The sequence below is a fragment of the Nelusetta ayraudi genome, unplaced genomic scaffold (assembly GCF_046127955.1).
Source record: "Nelusetta ayraudi isolate G7.1 ecotype Tasmania unplaced genomic scaffold, CSIRO-AGI_Nayr_v1 ptg000071l, whole genome shotgun sequence".
NCBI classification, from domain to species: Eukaryota; Metazoa; Chordata; class Actinopteri; order Tetraodontiformes; family Monacanthidae; genus Nelusetta; species Nelusetta ayraudi.
The window spans coordinates 4,207,342-4,229,433 of record NW_027466121.1 but is presented as its reverse complement, the minus strand read 5'-3'; the positions used below and the strand labels follow the sequence as shown (position 1 = coordinate 4,229,433).

General features: G+C 43.7%; 2 protein-coding genes across 2 annotated transcripts in view; one reads left to right on the top strand and one right to left on the bottom strand.

The window, feature by feature from the left end:
- The window catches only part of smpd3 (sphingomyelin phosphodiesterase 3), a 53,879-nt gene extending 33,079 nt beyond the window's left edge, over nucleotides 1-20,800 (bottom strand). Inside the window, exon 1 of the mRNA XM_076042720.1 lies at nucleotides 20,572-20,800. The gene's annotated coding sequence lies outside the window, so the exon portion shown is untranslated. The remainder of the gene's footprint in view (nucleotides 1-20,571) is intronic.
- Nucleotides 3,294-5,776, top strand: LOC142899304 (tubulin alpha-1A chain-like). The gene is made up of 4 exons (XM_076042844.1): nucleotides 3,294-3,441; nucleotides 3,947-4,169; nucleotides 4,269-4,417; nucleotides 4,525-5,776. Exons 1-4 carry the CDS (start codon nucleotides 3,439-3,441, stop codon nucleotides 5,500-5,502), a joined length of 1,353 nt encoding a protein of 450 aa, XP_075898959.1. The 5' UTR covers nucleotides 3,294-3,438; the 3' UTR covers nucleotides 5,503-5,776.
- Nucleotides 20,801-22,092: the final 1,292 nt, after the last annotated feature.

Genomic DNA, 22,092 nt, shown 5'->3' with positions numbered 1-22,092 from the left:
TCTGGAACCCGATGAATGGAATCATCACTTTTTCTTTGTACACGTTCAGGTGCAATCAGTCTTCAGAGATGATATTGACTCAACCCTGGGAAGCCTCTGAGTACAAAACCACCATATTTATTTTGAGCACTAGAGGAAAAACTAATTTATCTTTTTTTTTAATAGAACATTTTTATTCAGTGCCTTTCAGTCTTTTCAATGGCTCTGTTATTCTTTAACGCACTAAATGAGGAGCACTCACAAATTTAGTTGTATCATAACAAAAAAGGCTATTCTGATTCTGAAGCATTTTAATAGAAATCCAGTTTAATAGTTGTTCCATTCTAAATAAAAGTGGTGGCCAACTCGAAGAGATTTTCTGGTTGTTTAGTTAAATAGTTAAATAACTGGTTCTGGAGGGCTTGGCTGAGTGTAAATAGAGTTTCTATTCACACTGCAGCATTGCAGTTAATACATTAAACTTCTGTACATCCTGAATGTTGAATGTCCGGGAGTTATCGTGCAGAAGTGACACCGTTCCGTCTCTCTGGCTTCTTTGTCTGTGTAATTGTGCTTGTGTAACGTGGTTAGTGTAGGCATATGATGCCCTCACTATGAGACACAATGTAATGAGTGCTGTAATTTGATCAGGACCTGGTGCCACCTGCTCAAGCAACATTGCTGCTCTCATTACAAGTGAACCGGACGAATCTAAGTCAAAGCAGTGAGTGAAATTCAAGGCCACCGGTGGGAGATTTAATAGATTATGTGCCATCTAAGGGAGGAGAGAAAATTGTGAACTCTAATTCTTGTTGAAACAAGAACACGAGATACAGTCGTCTTGTTTGCTCCGAATCTTGACTTTCAACTCATACAAACTTATACAAAAACTGTCTGAGAATCCTTTGTGTGTAGGATTCAGTCAGAACTTTGTACATGTGCATAATTCTAAGAGTTACACTATAATTGCGACTGCTCTGAAAAATCTCATGATTCCAATGTTTTATTTAAGAATGCTGAGTCCTGCTAAGTTTTTTTTTTTCCAAAGAAAAACCTATTATGTCTAATTTAAATATTACAGCAATATTGAACTATGATAAAATTAAATATTGATATATACTTGTACATGCCTTCTATCTAAGTGGCGGCACAGCTCTGTCTGTCACCTTTTAGGGACATTACGTCATCTCTCGATTGCACATCTATGGCTTTCTTTTGAATTTGCCAGCTCCCCTTCCTCTCCATGATGTAATGAACTGCCCTGAAAAAGCAGCACAGCATCACCTTTGAACCTCTGTACGACACAGGACTGCTTGTAAAACCTTTTACCACCAACCTCCCGGCCCTCTTGGGCCTACTGTGCCATTAGTCCCACATAAATGTCTCACAACACAATACATTTCATGCAGTCTCGCAAGTTTGGCCGCTAAACAAAATGTGGATGGATTGCGCTTATGTCCACCTTGTTGTTAGAAACGGCATGATTTGTACATTTTAATGTTAGCCTGACATTTTCCAAACCAGAGAAAGTCTTTTACCATTTCTTTCTTGTTAGAATAATATAAACCAGCTGTCCATGACAGCTGCCTCACTGACTGCCATTGGCTGTAGGCTGATTTCAAATCAACTGACAAACATTCTTTTTTGGTCAATCACTACAGGACATGTTGTGTAGTCAGTGTCCATGAACAGAATTACCGCCTTGAGTGTAAATTATTTTTTTTACAGCTGTGACACTTGCAAAATTGCCGCAATGATGACACCACTAATTACTGATATTACTGTCTAAAAATTTGAGTTCTAATGTCCTTAACAGCAGCTTCGGCAAACTAATTGCCCAACTGCGCAACCTGCTGTGACTTCTTCAGCTATTAATGTCAATCCCTGTTTCTGGCAACAGCTAAAAGGAAAATGGGACTTTTATAAAGCAAACTCATAATTATAAGCAAACAGCTGGAGGGGGAGGGAGCAGGGAGACTGCAAAGCTACTGCAATCTCAGCTGAGGTGCTACACCACCACCATTATCTCTTACATCCTCCGGTTCGTTCCTCTCCTTGTCCTACATCAGCTTCATTTCATTGAGACAAGGAAAAGCCCACAACGATAAAGAAGAGTATCGACCAAATTATTACTGAGGAAGAGAGAAGCACCTTTGCCTCTGTTGTTCTCGACAAACTGGCGCGACAAACTCCTAATTGTTGTTGCAATCGAAGGGGGGGTGTGGCTATAAGTAGCTGTCAAAGTGCCGTGAAAGGAAGCCACTCGATTAGTTCAGCAAAAGTCGCTAATGTCTTCCTTCCTCGCGTTAAAGACCATTATCGCTCCCTCCCTCTCTCCGGCCGTGACATTATAAGGCCATTTCATACATCAAGACCCGCCTACAGCCAAGTGTGTTCCTCCTCACTCTCCACAGACATCCATAGGGGCTCGGCGCGGCGGGGTGTGCCTGCTCTCACGTGCATGCCCTTCCGCCCGAGTGTACATTTGCACCAGTTGGCCTTGAGTTGTGATCTGTGGCGGCGGCGGCTGGATGTAAGTGTGGAATCGATCAGCGGTACATGGACACCTACGGGGGTCCTTATGGCAGGATGTCTGGTGAATGTAGCAAAAGGCGGCAGCACCCTTTGCTAATCACATGAAGGGCTGCCTTGTTTGCTCTTAGTAAGCAAAACCAGAGTCATGAAAAATTAATCTAAAGCAGAAACAAGGCCAGGCCCTTTCTTTTTTAAAACCTATCTGCTACCGGCCATTTAAAATGAAAAAAAAAAGAAGGAAATCCATGAGTAAAAAACACAAATAATGCTCTGCAAACATTTGGCCTGGTCTCCATTATCCCTCAACATCTTGGTTTGGTTGTGATGAGAAGCCACTGCAATACGCTGCTCCTCAAAACCACAGAAGAAGAAAAGAAGAAATTCAGGAAGTGACGACCAGTGTAGTTGCTGCTTGAGAGATTAATATGGATGCTGCAGAAGTTTTTCTCATTTCTCATTTTAAGACTTTTATCTATAGGCTCTTAAAAGAATGGAAACATGATTGTTGTCTTACGTTTAAACATTGAAATGGAAATAATTGGTTTCTAGTTTTTTATTAATTGTGGATTTGTGCTCTCTCTCGCGCGCGCGCGCGCGCACACACGCACGCACGCACACACACACACGCACACACACACACACACACACACACACACACACGCCAGCCTGTTCATTTGTCTCAGAATTTTTACATTAAAGATGGAATTTTATTACTGGATGCCTAAAGTCACAATGTTTTTTATTCTAAATTCATAGCATAAACCTAAAGTCTAAATTCTAAGATTACAGACCATCTTCTGGAATTTAAGTGAGAAATCCACCTTGTTTACTATGTTTGGGGAAAAAAGAATCGTGCTGGCAAGAAGCTAGAAGAGGAACAGGAAGGAAGAAGAAGATCTGGAACATTGCTGAATTCTAAACAAAATGGTTAGTAGGAAATCAGTGAGAGAATAGAATTTCTCTGCTGTCTCTTTATAATGGGATTAAGCTTCACTTGATTCTTCAACACTGGTGTCACCTTTTCATCACTTTTAAAAGTAATTGGCATCATAAGTCAGCAGCGGCATGCAAAGAAACATAAAATTCCTAAATTGCCGTAAATGTTTTGTCATTTTAAGTAGAAGGACGCGTGTGTAAGTTGTTAACTCTGCCATGTCGTGCCATGTCGTGTTGGTGTCAGGTTTACCAAGACGAGGCTTCAGCCTGGTCATCACCATCTGTGTCGACAGCTGCTGAGTGGGAAATGTCACTTTTTTGCGACAGCACTGAATTTGCTGTAAACACAGCTTAAAAGTTCACATTTTTAGTCTTCCCACTTGTTCAACGGTCTCGGGCATTATTCATGGCAAAATACGGCATAATATTAGCATTTGCATTTCAGAAAACCTCCTGAAATGCAACCTACTAATGTTCCCGCTGTCTCCTCCCACAGCGCGAGTGTATATCCATCCACATTGGTCAGGCTGGTGTCCAGATTGGCAATGCTTGCTGGGAGCTTTACTGCCTGGAGCATGGGATCCAGCCGGATGGACAAATGCCGAGGGACAAGACTATTGGAGGTGGAGACGATTCCTTCAGCACCTTCTTCAGTGAGACTGGAGCTGGAAAGCATGTCCCCAGAGCCGTCTTTGTGGACCTGGAACCGTCTGTAATAGGTAAACTGCCAATAATGGCAAGAGAATGTTGAGTGAAGCACACAATTCTTTTTCCTTCTCTGTGTGTCGAGTCCTCCTTTAATGTGCTTGACTTTATAGATGAGGTGCGCACTGGGATGTACCGTCAGCTGTTCCACCCTGAGCAGCTGATCACAGGCAAGGAGGATGCCGCCAACAACTACGCCCGCGGACACTACACGGTTGGCAAAGAGCTCATTGACATGGTGCTGGATAGAATCCGCAAACTGGTGGGCAAGAGTTCCCAATTTGGCTTCACATCTTCAAATGAACTGCATGAATATTTCCCAACCACTTATGTAATTTTTCAACCGTCCTCTTTATTTTTTCCCCTCAGTCTGACCAGTGCACCGGCCTCCAGGGCTTTTTGGTGTTCCACAGTTTCGGGGGCGGCACTGGCTCAGGTTTTACATCCCTGCTCATGGAACGTCTGTCTGTTGATTATGGCAAAAAGTCCAAGCTGGAGTTTGCAATCTACCCAGCTCCTCAGGTGTCCACAGCCGTTGTGGAGCCCTACAACTCCATCCTGACCACTCACACCACCCTGGAGCACTCCGACTGTGCCATCATGGTGGACAATGAGGCCATCTATGACATCTGCCGCAGGAACCTCGATATCGAGCGTCCCACGTACAGCAATCTGAACAGGTTGATCGGCCAGATTGTCTCTTCGATCACTGCCTCCCTTCGCTTTGATGGTGCCCTGAACGTTGACCTGACAGAGTTCCAGACAAACCTAGTGCCTTACCCCCGCATCCACTTCCCCCTGGCCACCTACGCCCCGGTTATTTCTGCCGAGAAGGCCTACCACGAGTCCCTGTCTGTGGCAGAGATCACCAATGCCTGCTTCGAGCCGGCGAATCAGCTGGTGAAGTGTGACCCTCGCCAGGGCAAGTACATGGCCTGCTGCATGCTCTACCGTGGTGACGTGGTGCCCAAAGATGTAAACGCTGCCATCGCCACCATTAAGACCAAGCGCACCATCCAGTTTGTAGACTGGTGCCCCACTGGTTTCAAGGTTGGCATCAACTACCAACCCCCCACTGTAGTGCCTGGCGGAGACCTGGCCAAGGTCCAGAGGGCCGTGTGCATGCTGAGCAACATCACGGCCATTGCAGAGGCCTGGGCTCGCCTCGACCACAAGTTTGACTTGATGTACGCCAAGCGAGCCTTCGTTCACTGGTATGTGGGTGAGGGTATGGAGGAAGGGGAGTTCAGCGAGGCCAGAGAAGACATGGCTGCTCTGGAGAAGGATTACGAGGAGGTGGGAACAGATAGTCTGGGAGAGGGAGGCGAGGAGGGAGAAGAGAACTAAGACCTAAATAGAAATTACACCAGATGTGTGTGTGTTGTGTTACATCTCCACTCCAGTCTGCGACAGTGTTCGCTTCGAAGCCCTTCAAAGAAAACGTGCTGCTACGTTGCTATTTTTGCTTGGTACTGGAGTGCAACGCAACAATTCAGGATGGCTCTTGCAGGATTGAAAGCCTCACAGACACACACACACACAATATATATACTTTTTAAATTTTAAACAAAACTGACTTAGCGGCTTACCGCACTTAAGTTTGGTTTACTTTCAAAGCAGATTGAAAGCTACCAAAAACACATTAGGTTGATTATCATTTAAGTGTTTACCTAGAAATAATATAGTTCCCCGTGGTAACGTACAAAAATCTCCCAAACAGAAAAGTCGGTGACCCAGTCATTCTTTACCCTTCTAGGTGGGAATAATCATAAAACTTTACCATGTTAAAACCGGCACCATGCTGTGCTCATCAGGTTTGTTTTTTTTTAGGTTTTTGTTGTTTGCTACACAAAGGCAGTGTGGCCGTAGTGGGACACACAAACATCCAGTGTAATCCTGAGTTGAAATTTGTAAATTTTCTCATGTTTGACATAATAAACAGAAATTGTTCAACTGTACTCTCGTGTCATGCTAATTTACAATCTGCAAAAACAGGCACTTTTAGTAAGTGTCGTTGTGTTAATATCTATCCTACAGAATGATGAAAATTCACACATTCTTTAAGTGAAAGTTCACCTATATACAGAAATTACTGTCTAATGCACTTAGATTCAGTGACCCAAAGAAAATGGTATTGTGTTAAACGTGTGATTACTAGGATGGGCAGGCTGGAAGATGGGTGGGCGAAGAGGGACAAACAGTCATGTTTCTTTACAACTAACACATTACAAATTGCCAATATTTGACTGTGGCATTTGGATGGACAATATCTACTACCACAAAGCACTTCATATCCAAACAGACACTATACCAGGCAAGAGAATCACACCAACCACACTCACGGTTTCACACTGGACCGCCTGGCTACAGACAGCACTATGGATTGTCCAGCATTGATTTGCTCTACATTTGTTGGAGCTAACAGCAGCCTTACTGATCAGCTGTCAAAACACAATCAACCTCCCTGTCAGGGCATAAAAAGCCAGTTTATTTCCACTTTACCTATGGCCTGCTGAACTTGCAACCTTTCTTTTGTCATCTGTTTTACTGCTTCCCTTTTTGTTTCCAGCGACTTTAGGCAAGATGTGTTACAGCCACAAAACATAACCTTACTATCATGCATCCTAAAATTAGGCAATGTGCTGCATTTTTGTGGTTGTTCCCAGCAGCGAGGTCATATTTTCTTAAATCATATGAAAACCCTGTTAATCAGTGTTGCCATATTTAAAAAAAAAAAGGGCTGTGGGAATCAGTAGGTGTACAAGGGAATTTTGCAGCATGTCTTTAATTGATAATTAAGCCTTAAGCAATAATGAGTGTCACTAAGGATACAGAAGTGTTTCTATTTATTTTGCGCAACAGAGAGGAGGCTCATTGAAAATGAGTTTAAAGACTGAAAATGAACAAGGGGTGGTGACTCTAAATTGTAAGCAATATTTGCACAACATGTAATCTGTGGCCATGGTGATTTTTGCTTTTTTGTCTAATGAAGACCGCATTCTAAAGCATTGTAAGTAACATTGAGTTTCAGATTTCTTGCCCATTATTGTAACAGAAAGCTCTTATTTTTTTGTGCTACCAATTTCACGAGAATGTGCTGGACATACCATTGGGGAAAAATGGACATACCCTTACAAACTATTGTTCAGCATTAAATGGAACTCAGCTGGAGAAAAATCAGTTTTTACCTAATTCTTTCTGGGAGTAAAGTCCTAAGAGCCAAACATGCTGGCAGACTTTTCCCTGACATGAAAGTGAGGAACTTGAGCAAAGGTGTGGTATGTCTATTCTTCAAGCTTTGAAGCAGCTGAATACAGGAATGGAAGGAAATCCAATCAAAACACAGCATGAGATTTGCATGCAGTAAATGGGGCTGAAAGCTGTAAGAAAATAAAATATTTACATATTTCACCCATATGTATTGGCTTTAGTGCCAACAACTCAAGTGTTTTAATTAACCGTCATCAATGATGTAAATATCTTTCGGACATATCTTTGCTAAAAACCTCTACCTTTAGTTTAAATACCTGCTGCTGAATTGTTCATTTGTAACTTCAGAAACTCATGAATGCAAACATTCATCAGGCCACAAGTGCCAGTAAGCCAATCACATGGCAGCAATGGTTGACGTGGTGAAGACGCCTTGCTGAAGTTCAAAGTGAACATCAGAATGGGGAAGAATGTTGCTGATCCACTGGGAGTTATTTTTTTTTATTTTTTTTATTTTTTAAAACATCACAACCGTCTTGTCATGTATTGGTTGACAGAGAATGGTTCCAAAAAGACTAAATATTAAGTGAGAGGCAGACTATGTGGAGCTAACTACCTGGTTGATGGCAGGGGTCAGAGGTCTGAATGGGCAGACAAGAGACAAGAAAAAAGCGAAACAACTTGTTTGGTTTGCAGACTTTCTCAAGCAGTGCAGTTCCACATGGACGAGGGTTGGAGTGAAGGAAATGTAAATGGAGGGACAGAGAGGGGGAGCTAATTATGGAGTATAGACATAAACAGAGGACCGCTGGGTTGCCTTCAGCAGTGGGTGTTGCTGTGGAAACAGCCCAAAGTTCAGGCCAAGGCAAACACAGGTAGGTTAAGTGCTGTTTTTCAGAGGGCGTCCGAGAACCAGTCTGCCTTCTTCACGCCGTCTAGTACAAATCATGCTGAAATGACGACCGTGGGGAGGTTCTGTTTAAGGGTAAACAAAAAAGCTGCATTCTACTTTATGTTAAGATGTCCTCATATAGGTTTATGGCTTGAGACTAGCTCAAACACAGAAGAAAACCTGTCATGTAGTTGTAATTTGCGCGCGTGCGCACGCACACACACACACACACACACACACACACACACACACACACACACAGTGACTGAGTGACTCCCTACCAGTAATTCAGTAGTATTACAGTCTTTATGTCAGTAAATGCAATGAATCAGAAATGTGATTCATCCTTTGAACACGCGTTCCCGATGGCATGCAGACACAGACGACAAACATATGCCTGCATATATTAAATACTGCACGCTATGTGGTGGCTAAGCTGTGATTTTTCTTCAGAATGCATTTATGGTTTTCATGTGTTCAGCAGATTTGCTGTACTGAATTCATAAACTATTTGAACTGACAAAACAATCAAGATATGTGGTCAGTAAGTACTGTAAGACTATTTGAAAGTTATTGAATGCAAAACACAATTCACTACAGTGCCATAAGTGACTGTTCTGAAATACTCATCAAAGGGGGAGAGGACTCAAGTTGTGTGACACTGTATGTATGTTACCTGTTTGTGAACGCGGTATACTCTCAGAAGTGGGACGTAATTGAAGCCATTTCTATGCATGAGGTTGACATTGTTTATGCGACTTGTAATCTTGCTGCCTTAAACTGAAAATAGCTGCACAGCCATATTCATCTCGGTCTCATATGCTTGTTGACATGGGATCAGCTCCTTGTGCCAGCAGTGAGGGAGGAGGCAGGAGGTTTTTGAAGCTTGACTTTGCAACTGATTACCAGAATTCCACAAGTTAGTTTGAAGTGAGGAGGTTTTTAACAAGGACCAGATTGTGCCTAATAAATAGGCCGGTGAGAGTGCTGTTCTTCCAGAAATAGTGAGTAGCGCTATTTTAGCCAGCAGGCTACACCCAACCACCATGTTTGCACCCTCTCTTAGCAATGCTGCCAGTCCAGTTAGCTGCGTCTGAAACTGTATTTTAAATGTAATCACACAGTTTGAATTTAGCCGAGGAGGCCAAGGATAGAGGTCTAAAATCACCACATCACTAATTACTGTACTGCTGCCTCCTCTCATCAGTGCTCCCCACCCTATCCCCAGTCAGCCTCACAAGCACACGCCCGCTCACAAACTCATTGAGGTCTGAGCGCGGGCTATAGTCCATGTAGGTAATGACAGAGCCTGTGAGCGGACCCGTGCTGTGCGGTCCAAGTTTGTTTAAGTTTTATCCCCACTATCAGTCTGCAGCCGTTCGACCATGAATCTCATCTGCTCATTACGTGGACCACATCTGAAACACACCCCGGGCAAACACGCCCAGACTCCACCCGAAAGCGACCTCAGACGAGAGCAAGATGGGAGCCTCAGGGAGGCGGAGCAGAGGCGGAGCAGAGGCGGCGACGTCAGGGCCAACAGCTGGAACGTAACAAAGATGAAAAGACTCCAAAGAGTGTCCAAGAGTGCTAAAACAAAAAAAAAAACTGCAGAGGGAATAGCGTCAAATATCAGGAAGTCCCGTCCGTACAGCAGCCTGAATGATGTGGGCTTGTGGGCTGTGATTTAATCAGTTAACAGAGGAGACAATCGACAGCGCACTCACGCAGACGCACAACACACTTTCCAAATATAAACCACTGTCTGGAAGATTAATTCAAACAAACCCAAATCCTCCTCTCAGCTGAGGTAGGGACGGCAGCGGCGGTGAAAGCATAATCTCTCTGTGTTCACACAGTCGCTCCTCAATGACCTGCCAATAGCAGCGGCAGCAGGCAGGCGGGCGGGCAGGCAGGCAGGCAGGCAGGCAGGCGGGCGGGCGGGTGCCCAACCCCCCCCCCCCCCTCCACCAACCCACTGCAGCCACAAACACACACTCACCCTCCCTAAACCACTGCACAGCTGGCCGTCCTAAATGTGGCTCGAGTGGAGTACACATATTTCAACAAAATGATTATAATCCACAGTAAATATCGTTTAGCCAATCTTGTTCAAATGGCTTTTTCAAAAGGAACAGGTCAATTTTTAAATCCTGCATCCTAGATATTTTATTTTGTGCCACCAGGTCAATCTGAGGGGCTTCGAGGGTGGTAATGGCGCTAATATTGGGTCAATACGAATGTAAAAATAAAGTAGAAGGGGCACAAGGACCGACCCATGTGGAGCACTCTTTACGAGTGGGCGCTACAGGCGCTTCTTTTAAAACATCTTGACACCAACCTGAAAGATCAGTTAAACCAAGCAGGATTTCTGTTTCTTCTCCAGGAAACAGTAAAAAAAAAGAAAAAAGAAGAAGTTTCATGCTTTTCAGGTTCAAAAACGGTTTATTTTCCTCCTCAGTAACAGTACGCCATTGTACACGGGTAGTGTACTAGCTCGCTCCAGCTATTTATGAAAAGCGGAGCTGGCTTAAAATATAAAGTACACACACAGTGCGGCAGAACGGGGCTGGAAGAACACCAGATCCGACCTGCCCGTCTCTCTTCTCTCTGCTTAAAAACATCACAGCTGAAGAGGAGTAAATCTGTGCATGTGAAAGCGTGTAATTATGCTCTATTATATACGGAGCATGACATGATTTATATAATCTCCTCCACATGGCTCAGATCATGAGGAGTAAGGTTAACGTTTGTCTACTGTGTCTGTGTGAGTCATGCTTCAACAGCAGCTGTTTATTTTCTAAACCTGGTTCATTCTTTACCATTCAGTGGTTTTTACCATACAATACTTAATACTGTTCAATTGAGCACTTTGATTGGAAAGTGCTCAATTGAACAATCAAAGTCTTGATGATATGAAGTCAACCTGCACTGCTTCACATGATATTGTGACAATGACCAGACTTTCTGAATACAGTGCTTTGGCCCATTTTCAGTTTGGACGTCTGCTTGACAGTAAAGTTCTAACATGAGATATCGTTGAATCTAAACTAGTCTGAACAGAGAGGTCTTAATGCTTTCTTTTATAACAAAGAGTTTATTGCTGCTCTAAACCGTTCTTTCACTGTCTAATAGAGAGTGTTTTTTAATATGCCCTACAAAATAAATGTCAGTAAGGCAGACCTGCCATATGCAATCTATTTCCTCTGTGTGTAATTGGTTTGCTGTTGTTTCTTTATTAATCCTTCCTCCCCAGCAGCATAGAATTATAATTAACTTTGCTTTGTGCATGCACACCCACAAAAAAAAAGTTTTGGTCATTTAGCATTCAAAGTGATTTGAAGAAAACTAAAAACCTCAAGGGTCAACCTCATATGTATCTGGGAGTTCTGATCCGGGAGTTCTACTGTTAGAAGGTGACCGGCGCACGATGGTGTCGGTTTCATTTCAAATATTTGCTCATCGTGTGTCCAGGTGAAACTCATCCGTCTTCCGTTATTTGGACTCAGTGGCAGCTAATGAATACAGCTCACTTATATTGACACCACATGGAGTGCTCAAACCCTTTGTGTCTGTTCTATTGTTCAGACAAATACACATTAAAATGATGCATTGAAGCACCATATTAAAAGATACCTGCGAGAGAATCCCATGGTTAGTTGTTTGCAACATCACGGCACAACCATTAATGTTGATATATTCTTCTTTACTGAAAGTGAGACACGACTGCCAGCTGAACAGGTGCCACCTGATAAAAAATGATTCAGCAGAGCTTCCAAGCACTGTGAATGTTCCTTCTCTAATTTCTTAACCACCTACTGTGCAGATGGCCGCATAAATGTGTGCGACAATAATAAAGTAACATCCATCGTCACAATAATAAAATACACAAAATCCAACTTTTAATAACTATTGAACGATCTAATGTGTCGGTATATAAATAAGCTGCCGCTCCACAGGGGGAAGGCAAGTCTGTTCCGCTGTACCACGGCCCAGAAGAAAAAGACTGGACCAGAATCGGTGTAGAATCTTGGGAGGAAATGTCCATCATTTTCCCAGAAGAACCTGACCAAACTTTACAAAATAGAGCCAAAATATTTCACAGGACTGCTTTTCAGACACTTCTGAAAAGCAGTGTGTGTGTTGAAGCCCTCTTGCAAAAAAAATGTAATAAAAAAAATATTGGTTTTCCAAGCCACAGCCAAAAAGCATTCAAATACAGCAGACATCCTGCCATGCTGCCTCGCTGCCATGTCCGTGTGCCAGCGTGGCAGCATGTATGGACAGGGGCCGACAGACGGAGGACACAGAGATGGCGAGAGGAAAGCCTGGCAAGCGGCGGCAGTGGGGAAGGCGGGAAGAGGGACGTACATGAAGGGCGCACGGCCGCATGATGACAGGGTGAGAGGATGAAGCTCGTACAGTCTGCGCGGAAATAAAAGAGAGCAGGCAGAAGCTCTGTAATCAGATTTACGCGACTAATTATGGCTTCAGTCTATACAGGCTGTAATCAAAACAGTGAACATATATGCGGCAGGTTTAACACTGAGCTCCCATAAGCTAACATACATACTTTTAAGTCGGTCAACCTTATCCATTACAGGTCAATGTTATTTTTGGTCATTAGAAAGTATCCATAACCTGATATGCCTGATACTATAGTGCACGTTTCTATGGAATATTTATTTTTCACATTTAAGTCTGAGAAATGGGGAAATTGGAACAATTTAGTAGGCTAAATTTATCTTTTTTTTTTGTTCAACAGATAATGACTTAACGTTGAATGTCAAAATACATGCAGAAAGGTGTGCATTACAAAATTGGCAAGTGTCTGGATTATATTTTGTCCACGTGCAACCCTTTTCCTGCTTTATTTCTTGATATGTAGACACAAACATTCTGCATGAACAAAAAAGAACACTAAAAGGAAAATCGTGTGGGTCATTTTCGTGTCTTCACCTCCTCTCGAGCCACTTTGGCAACAGTTATGTCCATTTGGTAGCTTCTTGCGTTCGCCTCAACTAGGTGCTTGTTTGTACTTGCATTCCTCTTAAAACACACACATTCCAGTAATGCTCAAACCAAATTAAATGATTCAGAATGAGGCAGTTCATATTTATCTGTTCCAATTCGGCAGCCTTGCAGGACCAAGTCGACCTTACTAGCCACAAAAAAAAGGGGCCAATTTGCTTGAATGTTTTTTTGAAATCCCAAGCAGCTGCTCAGCAAAGCGCCCATCATTCTGTGCATCAGCAGTTTTGTGTTGATGTAAACCAGTTGAATCCATTTCAGTGGGTTTCCAGCACTGTGCTCTGTGTTGCACAGCCTCTATGAGAGTTTGCGGGTTTTCAAAACCAAGGTTGAGTCATTCATTTAAAGGGTTCAGTTTTACGCATAGGTCAAGAGTTTGCTTCTCATTAAAACCCATAAGCATCAAAGCCCATATTTGCTTCGTTTGTAGCCTGAGATGAAAGACCCACTGCATGTTTACCAGTAAGGATTAATGGGTGCCAGTCGAAACACTTAAGCTAGATGGCTATAGATCTTAGCAGAAAGATTGTGGTATTAATGCTGGGCTAAGATTAAAAAAAAAAAAAAAAAAAAAAGAATCATCATTGCCCACGGTTTTAATCTTCGCAACTCATCTATAGAGAAAGAATGCTGGGGGGAAAAAAATGAATTTTAGAGGGACTGGTTCAAAATATTTTCAGAACTTCAGTCCTCGTACATAATGGAGGAAAAAAAGGCCGTAAGTACAAAGCAAACACTTCACTGTTTGTGCTGGAGACATCAGGGATTGTTTTACTGAGATCAGGCCACCCCTCTTTATTTGAACAAGCAAGTCGACAAGAACACAGCAACATAGGTTCTCCTCAGGAACTGTACAAACAAGAGGGACGTTCACAGCAACCAGACGCCGCTTCTCTATTTGCATAAACCATCTGGTGTTTATTTTAAACAAGAATTGAAAACCTTTTGAATTAATTAATCTGCCTCATTCTATTTATATCTAGAGGACAACCAAATCCTCAATTTACAGAACTGCCAATATGAATTTTGATAAACATTTTGCAACGTTGGAATATTTGATTTTATGAATCGTCCAGCACCAAGTCCACATTCAAAGACGTGGTGCTTGTGCAGCTGTGTTTAAAGCCTCTATCCTGGTCAGACAGGCCTTAAGAACACATCATTTCATACAGATTAAGTAACTGCTTTAACACTGCGTCCGCAGCGATGTGCTGACCAGCTGTGGCGTTAAGTAGGCCGTCCTAACAAAACGCAGAGGATCAGGGTAACGATCCAGTCAAATAGCTAATCCCGGAAGGTTTAGTCGGGACTGCCGGCTTGATCAGATTCGCCCGGAGCCGACAGACCATCAAGCCACCGATCCAGTTGTGGTGTGTATTTTGTAAAAATGCACCTTAGTGGAAAAAAAAAATAAAGGTTGACGTTTTTATTTATTTTAATTTTTTTCCCTTCCCCTCCTCTTAATATAACTCAGAAAGCTATTCCGCCTGACTTAGAGAGGTATTTTTCGCTCTCTTTCTTCTTAAAATATGGATGATAGGTAGAGAAGATGTTTTCGTCTTTAGTTTCACACATCATTTTGCCAAGTCTCTCAGAACAAGAACAGGCCGAAGCTGTGGTGGCGGTTTTTCCATACCGGCATTGTTCCCGTGCACAGCGCCAAACCTGCGAAGCACACAGCACCGCTCCTACACACACTGTTACCTCACGCGTACTTGTGCGCGCATTTTTCTTGTCTAAAGGCTGCAGAGCGATAGCTGGCGGCTCGGGCAAGGTCACGCGAGACGAGCTTTGTGCCGACGCCAAACTCGACTGTTTTGTACAAACCTGCCCGACAGCCAACGCGAGGCAGAAGGACTGAACAGGAAATGTTTTTCATGACTACCTGGCTTCTTTTTGTGATGCCGAGAAAAAATAAAATTAGATTGGCACACGTCCGCTGAAGATTTATTTGAAATAGGGCCGTTACTGTTCACACATTTAATAATAAACTCCGCTTCTATATTCAATTTTGTTAATAATATAAATGATAACTATGCTGCATATGGGAAATGAGACGGAGACAAGGGTAGAATCGAGACTGAGTTCATCAAAGGAACATGTTGGATATTTTGGAGCTGAAGCCTGGCTGAGATGGTTTGGACGGGTGCAGACGAAGGAGAGTGATGATGTCAGTAGAAGGGTGCTGAGGTTGTAACTGCCAGGCAGGAGGTCTAGAGATTTATGGATGCAGTGAAAGAGCACATGGAGCGAGAAAGAAGAGGGTGTAGAAGAGAGGGTGAGATGTGGGCCGACGCAAAGGAAAACAAGACGCACGGATGATTATTAAAAATGAAACTGGAAATTGGAAAACGCTGGACGGCGGCTGGCAGTGGACAAAATCAGTGCAATCGTGCACCCAAATATAGTGACATCATAACTTGGAACAAACGGGTTCGTTATCGGAAGGACTACAAACATGGCAAGCGTTTTAAATTCACGTCACCTTTTAGAAAAGGTATTTTAAACAGTTTGCATTCAACAATCTGATTTTGATCATGAAGCCAGATAAATACAAGTCGCTTTATGTGCTTGTGGTGCCATTAGTGGACGTAGCAGTAATCATCCAGATTACTGATTTTCTTTTTTAATGACAGAAAATGTCAAACATCTGCCAACGGATTGTGATCACTGGTTAATAATCAGTGAGACATCACAAATCACTCAGGCTTTGGCAGCACCGAGACAACATTTTGGCAATGTGGCAAAAAAAAAAGGCAGGTCTGCCAAATTCGTTTCAACAAAGGCTGCGACATTTTGGCTGAAAAGAACACCGCTGACCGCTGGAGAAGAAGAAGAAGAAGAAACAGGCTCAACTTTTTGGCGGCAGTAGCCTTTGTTCAGTCTGCAGCTAGCAACCATTTCAGCAGAAAGCGGATTTGTGCATCCATTTGTGTTCAACCATGACCCGCTGAAAAAAATAAAAAGCTAGCAGACGTTTGACTGAAGGCTTCATTTCCACATACGCCAATCACGTTTCTGAGGCTAAAGTTCTTGCATTTATAATGCATTCTTATTTAAGATAATTTATTGAAGTAAATGTTGTGGTCTGACAGTTCGTATTTATGTCGAGTCACCATAGCTTTTACCCTTCACACTTTTCTAGATATTAGCAGCATGAAGCCACAGGTTCTTAGCTTTCCTGCAGGGCTCACAGCGGCTGATTCAGGTCAGCAGTCCTCCACTCTGCTGTAGATCACTTTTGCTGCTGCGCTGGCAAAATAGTAGAAGAGGCTTTTAAAAGGGGACTCAAATTTGAGGGAAAAAAAATGGATTTGGACTGCAAGTTTCTTTGCCTTTAAAGAAAGCAAAATTCCTTTCTTGCCATCGGGCAGCGTCACCATGCAGCAAGTGGCGCTGCCAGTATACTGCAGCACATTCAAACATAGACAAGAGTCCATAATGGAAGGGGTTTTCGATGGTAGGTGGTTGGTACCAGAGAGGCAGCAGAGTGTGAGGTCCCAGCTCGAGAAGATGTCTAATCTTCGTGAGCCGGTGGAAGACCAGCATAACAAGGGAGAGTTTGCTCTTCGCACAAGCTTAACACTTCTGCTGATCTAAATCGCTGAGTCGGAACGTAAAAGCACACAAAGGGAGTTTCTGTCTGGAACAAAATGTTCAGAGTGGTAAAAAAGTAAAGTTAGCCAATCAGGTTTGGTGGGGAGGTGCAAATACTTGAAAGTTCATACAGTTTTCGTAATTGATGCCTCAAGATCTTGACACCTATTACTGTTGTGTGAGGGAATGTAATTATTAAGATGTCATGGAGCAATACTGCTTCAATAACACGTCCTCATTGCTGTATTTATTGGAGTAATGTTGGCTATATCTGAATAATACAGCTTCTTAAAGTGCAATCAATTTATTTTTGGTCACATTGTGAATGAACACTGAATGCTCTGACATGCAGAAAGGTGTGTATTGCATTAGTGGCGAGACTGACTTGTATTTTGTCTGTGCGCACCCCATTTTCTCCTTTATTTCTTGACACGTAGACACGAAAATGCTTCAACACCTCGGGTTAAAAACTCGCAGAGCATCAGTTACTCTGCCATGTGAGGCTTCCTCTCCACCGCTCGCTCTCCATAAGCAAGTCCAGTCTCTGCAACCCTCCTCTGCTCTGTCTGTACTGCAACTGAAGTATTTTTCCCCGTCTTTTAACCAGATGCCATATGACGAGGACAACATGGTGACAGTTTTTGCCACTGTGAAATTGATAACACTGTTGGGCCCCCTCGTCTGTGCCATTCATCAATAATTTACACACTTGGAAAGGTTCAAGGGCTCACTTTTAAGCCCCCCCCCAACATCAGTTCAAATGGAACATTTTGCGCGCATCGCTGAGTCCTTGTGTGGTCGGTGCTTCACCACTCAGCCCTCCCAAATTTAATGTATCCTTGGCCACAGAAAACAGTTCTGCTTAGTCAGGGCCAGCACTTTGTCGTCTACCACAATTATAGAGCACTTTCAACAATAAAAACAGTCGTTTACCATTTTATGGTTGGTGAAAACTCTCTGGGACTGTATCCAGGTTGAAAATAATAATAATACAAACATCTATGTTCAGCACATTGTTCAAGGCTTTAAACTTTGGAGCTTCTTTGAAGTGTCCACCTTTGTACCGGTGACGAAACCAGATCTCACACTATCTGGTGTCACTGGACTCAACCTGGACTGCCCCACCCACCCACCCAGCCCCCCGACCTGGCTGCTGCTTTTATGAACAGACAGCAGTGTGCACACCTGTTGGAGAGGGATTATGGAAGGTCGACCTTTTATACATGTCCATTCTTTTTTTATACCTCAAGTACAAAAAAAGGCCAAAGGAAGTAAGGATGAGGGGGGCTGTGGAAAAAACCTCATCAATTCAAGGAGGGAAAACTGAACAATTTTGCAAAAACAGGAGACAAACCAATCAGTCCATCCCCCATCGTGATGAGCTGGAAAATTAGATGGATATTTGAATTGGGATTTGATGTTACTTAGCTACTTATTATCAAAGCTTCAGTGAAGACACGTGGCTGCTTATCAAGAGATTACACATCTGAGACACTCAAACGTGAGCTGGCTTTTATCAAAGAGGTCTCAATGACACGAGTGAGTGAAGAATATCAAACAGAAGGCGATGATTTCACCAGGCTGCAGCTGGGGAAACATCATGCAAGCCAGACGAGCTTGATGAGGTTCGTTGTAAGACTACAGTTGAAAAAGAAAAATATGGACACATTGTGGAGCCGTCTGCCTCTATTGGCAGGGTGGCCTATATTAAACAGAATTAAGGAGAATCAAGTAGCCAAAGTATTAGTTCGATATGAAATTGGGTTACTGTTGAAAAAGGTTGAGATACATGCCAACATCTGAATCCACAGAGAAGCAAAACCATGGAGGAAACAGCTCCACAGCTCCCCGCCCACCTATATTTAGGTCCTCCATGAGCGCCCCAACTGGTTATCGTGATCTTTTGCAGCGTGGTCATGATGTCAGCAATGTCACCTTTCACATATCTGCCTGTGCACTAAAATGTCAAAATGTGTTTGCGTCAGGCGGCACAAAGGAATCCTGCTCGCGCCCGATGTGCACCCAGAAGGCCCGGCTGCATCAAGCGGAGGCGGAGGCGGAGGTGGAAAGTTTGAAAGGGGACGACAGTCGTAAATAAAGTGAACACATAGCCAGTCACGATGTATGCGCAGGCATCCTAGCAATGTAATAGGAGAGGTTGTTTTTTTTGTTAACAGGAGGGTTTTTTTTTTAAAGCTCATGTGTAAAATTTCAAGACAGAAAAAATACTCTCCAGACACACAGCAAAGCATACCTGACATTCAAACAGGAAGAGTGATACAATCTGTAAAAATAAAGACTGTCTAAACAAATCAGAGTCATTGCATATGTTTAAAGTGCTGTTGGAACTCAGGCAAATTCAGACAAGGAGTGTTCAAGCAGGCTGGAAGATACTATTAATTTTGCATAGTATGATGTGTGCGGAAAGGATATAAAAGGAGAGGATGGTTTTAAGCCTTGTGCTATATTCAGGGCCATTGTTAGTTGACTTCAGCAGAATGCAAAATTAAACAGACAATGACATCTGTAGCTCCCTATATGTATAGATACATATAGGGAGCAGCCAGGGATGACCTCGCTGGGGGAGAGAGGAGGGAGGGTAGTGTAAAGAGAAGAAAAGAACATTAGAGAGAGATGTTGCAAAGAAAAGAGGAGCTGGAGCAAAGAGACGAGTGCAAAGGAGATGGAGATGGGAACAGGTAGCAAACATGTCAAAGGAAAGAGGAGATGGAGCACTCAAGGGACCACGAGGAGTGGGTGTGGGGGGATACAGAAAGAGGGAGAAAATAAAAAAGAAAGGGTAAGAAGATGCAGAGAGGAGAAGAGTGAAAGGTAGGCAAATATAGACGAGGAGGGGGAGGCAGGAAGAAAGGAGGTGACGAGAGCAATGAAGAGTGGAGGAGATGGCGGGCCGGGCCACACCTAAATGTGCTCCAGAACCAAAAAGGCTTTCCAGAGATCCACCGGCTCCCTCAACCTCCCCAGCAAACTGCCATCACAGCAGCAGCAGCCTGACCGCTGGTGCACTGACTGGTCCCACTGTGTCCCTCCTGCTGGAAACCAGTGATTAAAAAGAAAGAAAGAAAAGGCATAGAGCCCTCCGCGTGTGTCCAGCGGGTCAGTAAACCAGAGGGAAATCAATAATGGCTGGCTGGCTGGTGCACAGATGACATAACTGGAGGCTAAAAGTCAGGCCTGGGTTCGTGGCTGGGCTCTGAACAGCAGAATAGAAGGGAGGCGGATCCCGGCCGGCGTCTCTTATTCATTTGCATTGAGTTGCTGCTGGTGCGTTTGGCAGAGAAATCAAGTGTGCGTGTGCGTGTGTGTGTGTGCGTGTGTGTGTGTGTATGCGAGCGAGCGAGCGCGAAGAGAGAGAGAGAGAGAGAGAAAGAGAGAGAGAGCATGTCTGCACATTGGATCATGCAAATGCGAGTCAAATGTTTTAGCCGAGGGGGAAGATTGAGGCGCGGCTTGCAAGACTTCAGTGCCTCAGTGGTCACAGACAGTCACAGCGCTAGGATTTCTGTCCACACGCACGCACGCGCACACACACACACACACACACACACACACACACTCAGCCAAAAGTGAAGCCGGGCAGTGGAACCTCGCTGAGGTGAGAGGTGACCGTCTCTCCCCTCCTCTCCCCTCCGACACGGAACCCAGCAGAAGGAGAACTGACTTACTTCGTTGGAAGATCGCTGGCACATGGGCTCCGGGGCGCCTCCTCAACTGTTCTCGGCGCCTTCTGAGGCTCTCAGCTCTTTTCTTCCACCGCCGCCTCCACCACCACGGTGAGCGCACATTAGCGGCGCTTGCGTGCCGCCGAAATCCAGCGTTTGAACGGCAGCCGGAGGGACGCGGACGCGGAGAGGAGTCGAGCAGCCGGGCGGACTGAGCGCCGAGGAGGGGAGAGCGTCTCTCTCTTCAGCACCACGGCAATTTGAACAGCTCCAGCTGACGTCACAGCCGAGGCGCCGCGCCACGCCTACTCCTCCAGCGACCGCCCACAGAGAGAGAGACAGAGAAAGGGATGGGGGTTGGGGGGGTGGGGGGGGGTCGAATTATAGGGTTAAAAACAGTATGTTTGCAGTGAGGCTTTGACTAAGGGAAGTGGAACAGATGGAGTCCGAGGAGTGGATTAATGCACAGCACACCTAATGGTGATGACCTAAAGTCACATGACCGCAAGATTAGTAATGGGACTCATAGCTCTGAATGGATGGCAATACTACATATCAAAGTGTGGAATGAGGACTAAAGTCTTGAAACTTAAGGCGTTTGTGTGGGGTTTAGATTCATAAAAACAAAAGAAGCAATCACATGGTGTTGGTTACTCACCTTAGTGTTACGTTCCATTTCTTAAAAACAAAAAATTAGCTATATATCTATGGCTATATTTATATCCCCAGCTTTTCTTTCTGTAAAAGAGAACAGCAACAGGATGGGATTAAACAGGAAGTGATTTTATTGTCCATCATTTGCATGGAAAATGTCCTTAGTCGCACAACATGCAGGAACAAATAATACAAATAAAAGACAAATTAATTCAAAGTCATAATGTGAACTGCATTATAAGCAGCAGTCTCTAAGAATACATCAAGTGATGTGCGCTGGTAGCAGGTTATGGTTCCAAAGGAGGCTTCCACTATGAATTTATATATTTTATTGCAGCGGGGACCAATAATTCACTTTCTGCAGTCTTTTCAGCACTAGGCCAAGCGAAGCGGCTGAATAAAGTGATTCATAGTACTGTTGAGAGACGTAGTTGCTGAACGTTTTGCTGCTTCATCACAGCGCCAGAGCTGCTGGGTCTGTGCATTGTTAAAAAATAAAAGTAACCTTTTTTCTGTCCAAACCCTCGGATGTCTTTGAAATTCCATTGTTGAACAGTCATCCGCTTTGACTGTTTAAAACTAGAGGACTTTGGTGATTATTTCACAATACAAACCATGTACAAAATAAACTTCAAACTCCACCTGTCCAAAAAGTTGATCTTGTCTGTCGGCCTTTGCTGAGCTCCTACCAACATTAAACTATATTGACCAGAAATAGCTAAATGGTCAGAAAAGTACCAAGGATTTGATTAATGAGGCCCAGGACTGGGCCGGGGCAACTCAGGGCCAAGTTAAAATTAAAAATGATTTAATTATAAGTAATTATAAGTAAAACGATTCACAGAGATAAAAGCCTGTAACACTGAGAGA

Excerpts from the sequence above, each read along its gene's own strand:
- LOC142899304 (XM_076042844.1), top strand. Across the intron at positions 4,170-4,268 it reads CCTGGAACCGTCTGTAATAG|ATGAGGTGCGCACTGGGATG; the intron begins GTAAACTGCCAA and ends TTGACTTTATAG. Across the intron at positions 4,418-4,524 it reads TGGATAGAATCCGCAAACTG|TCTGACCAGTGCACCGGCCT; the intron begins GTGGGCAAGAGT and ends TTTTCCCCTCAG.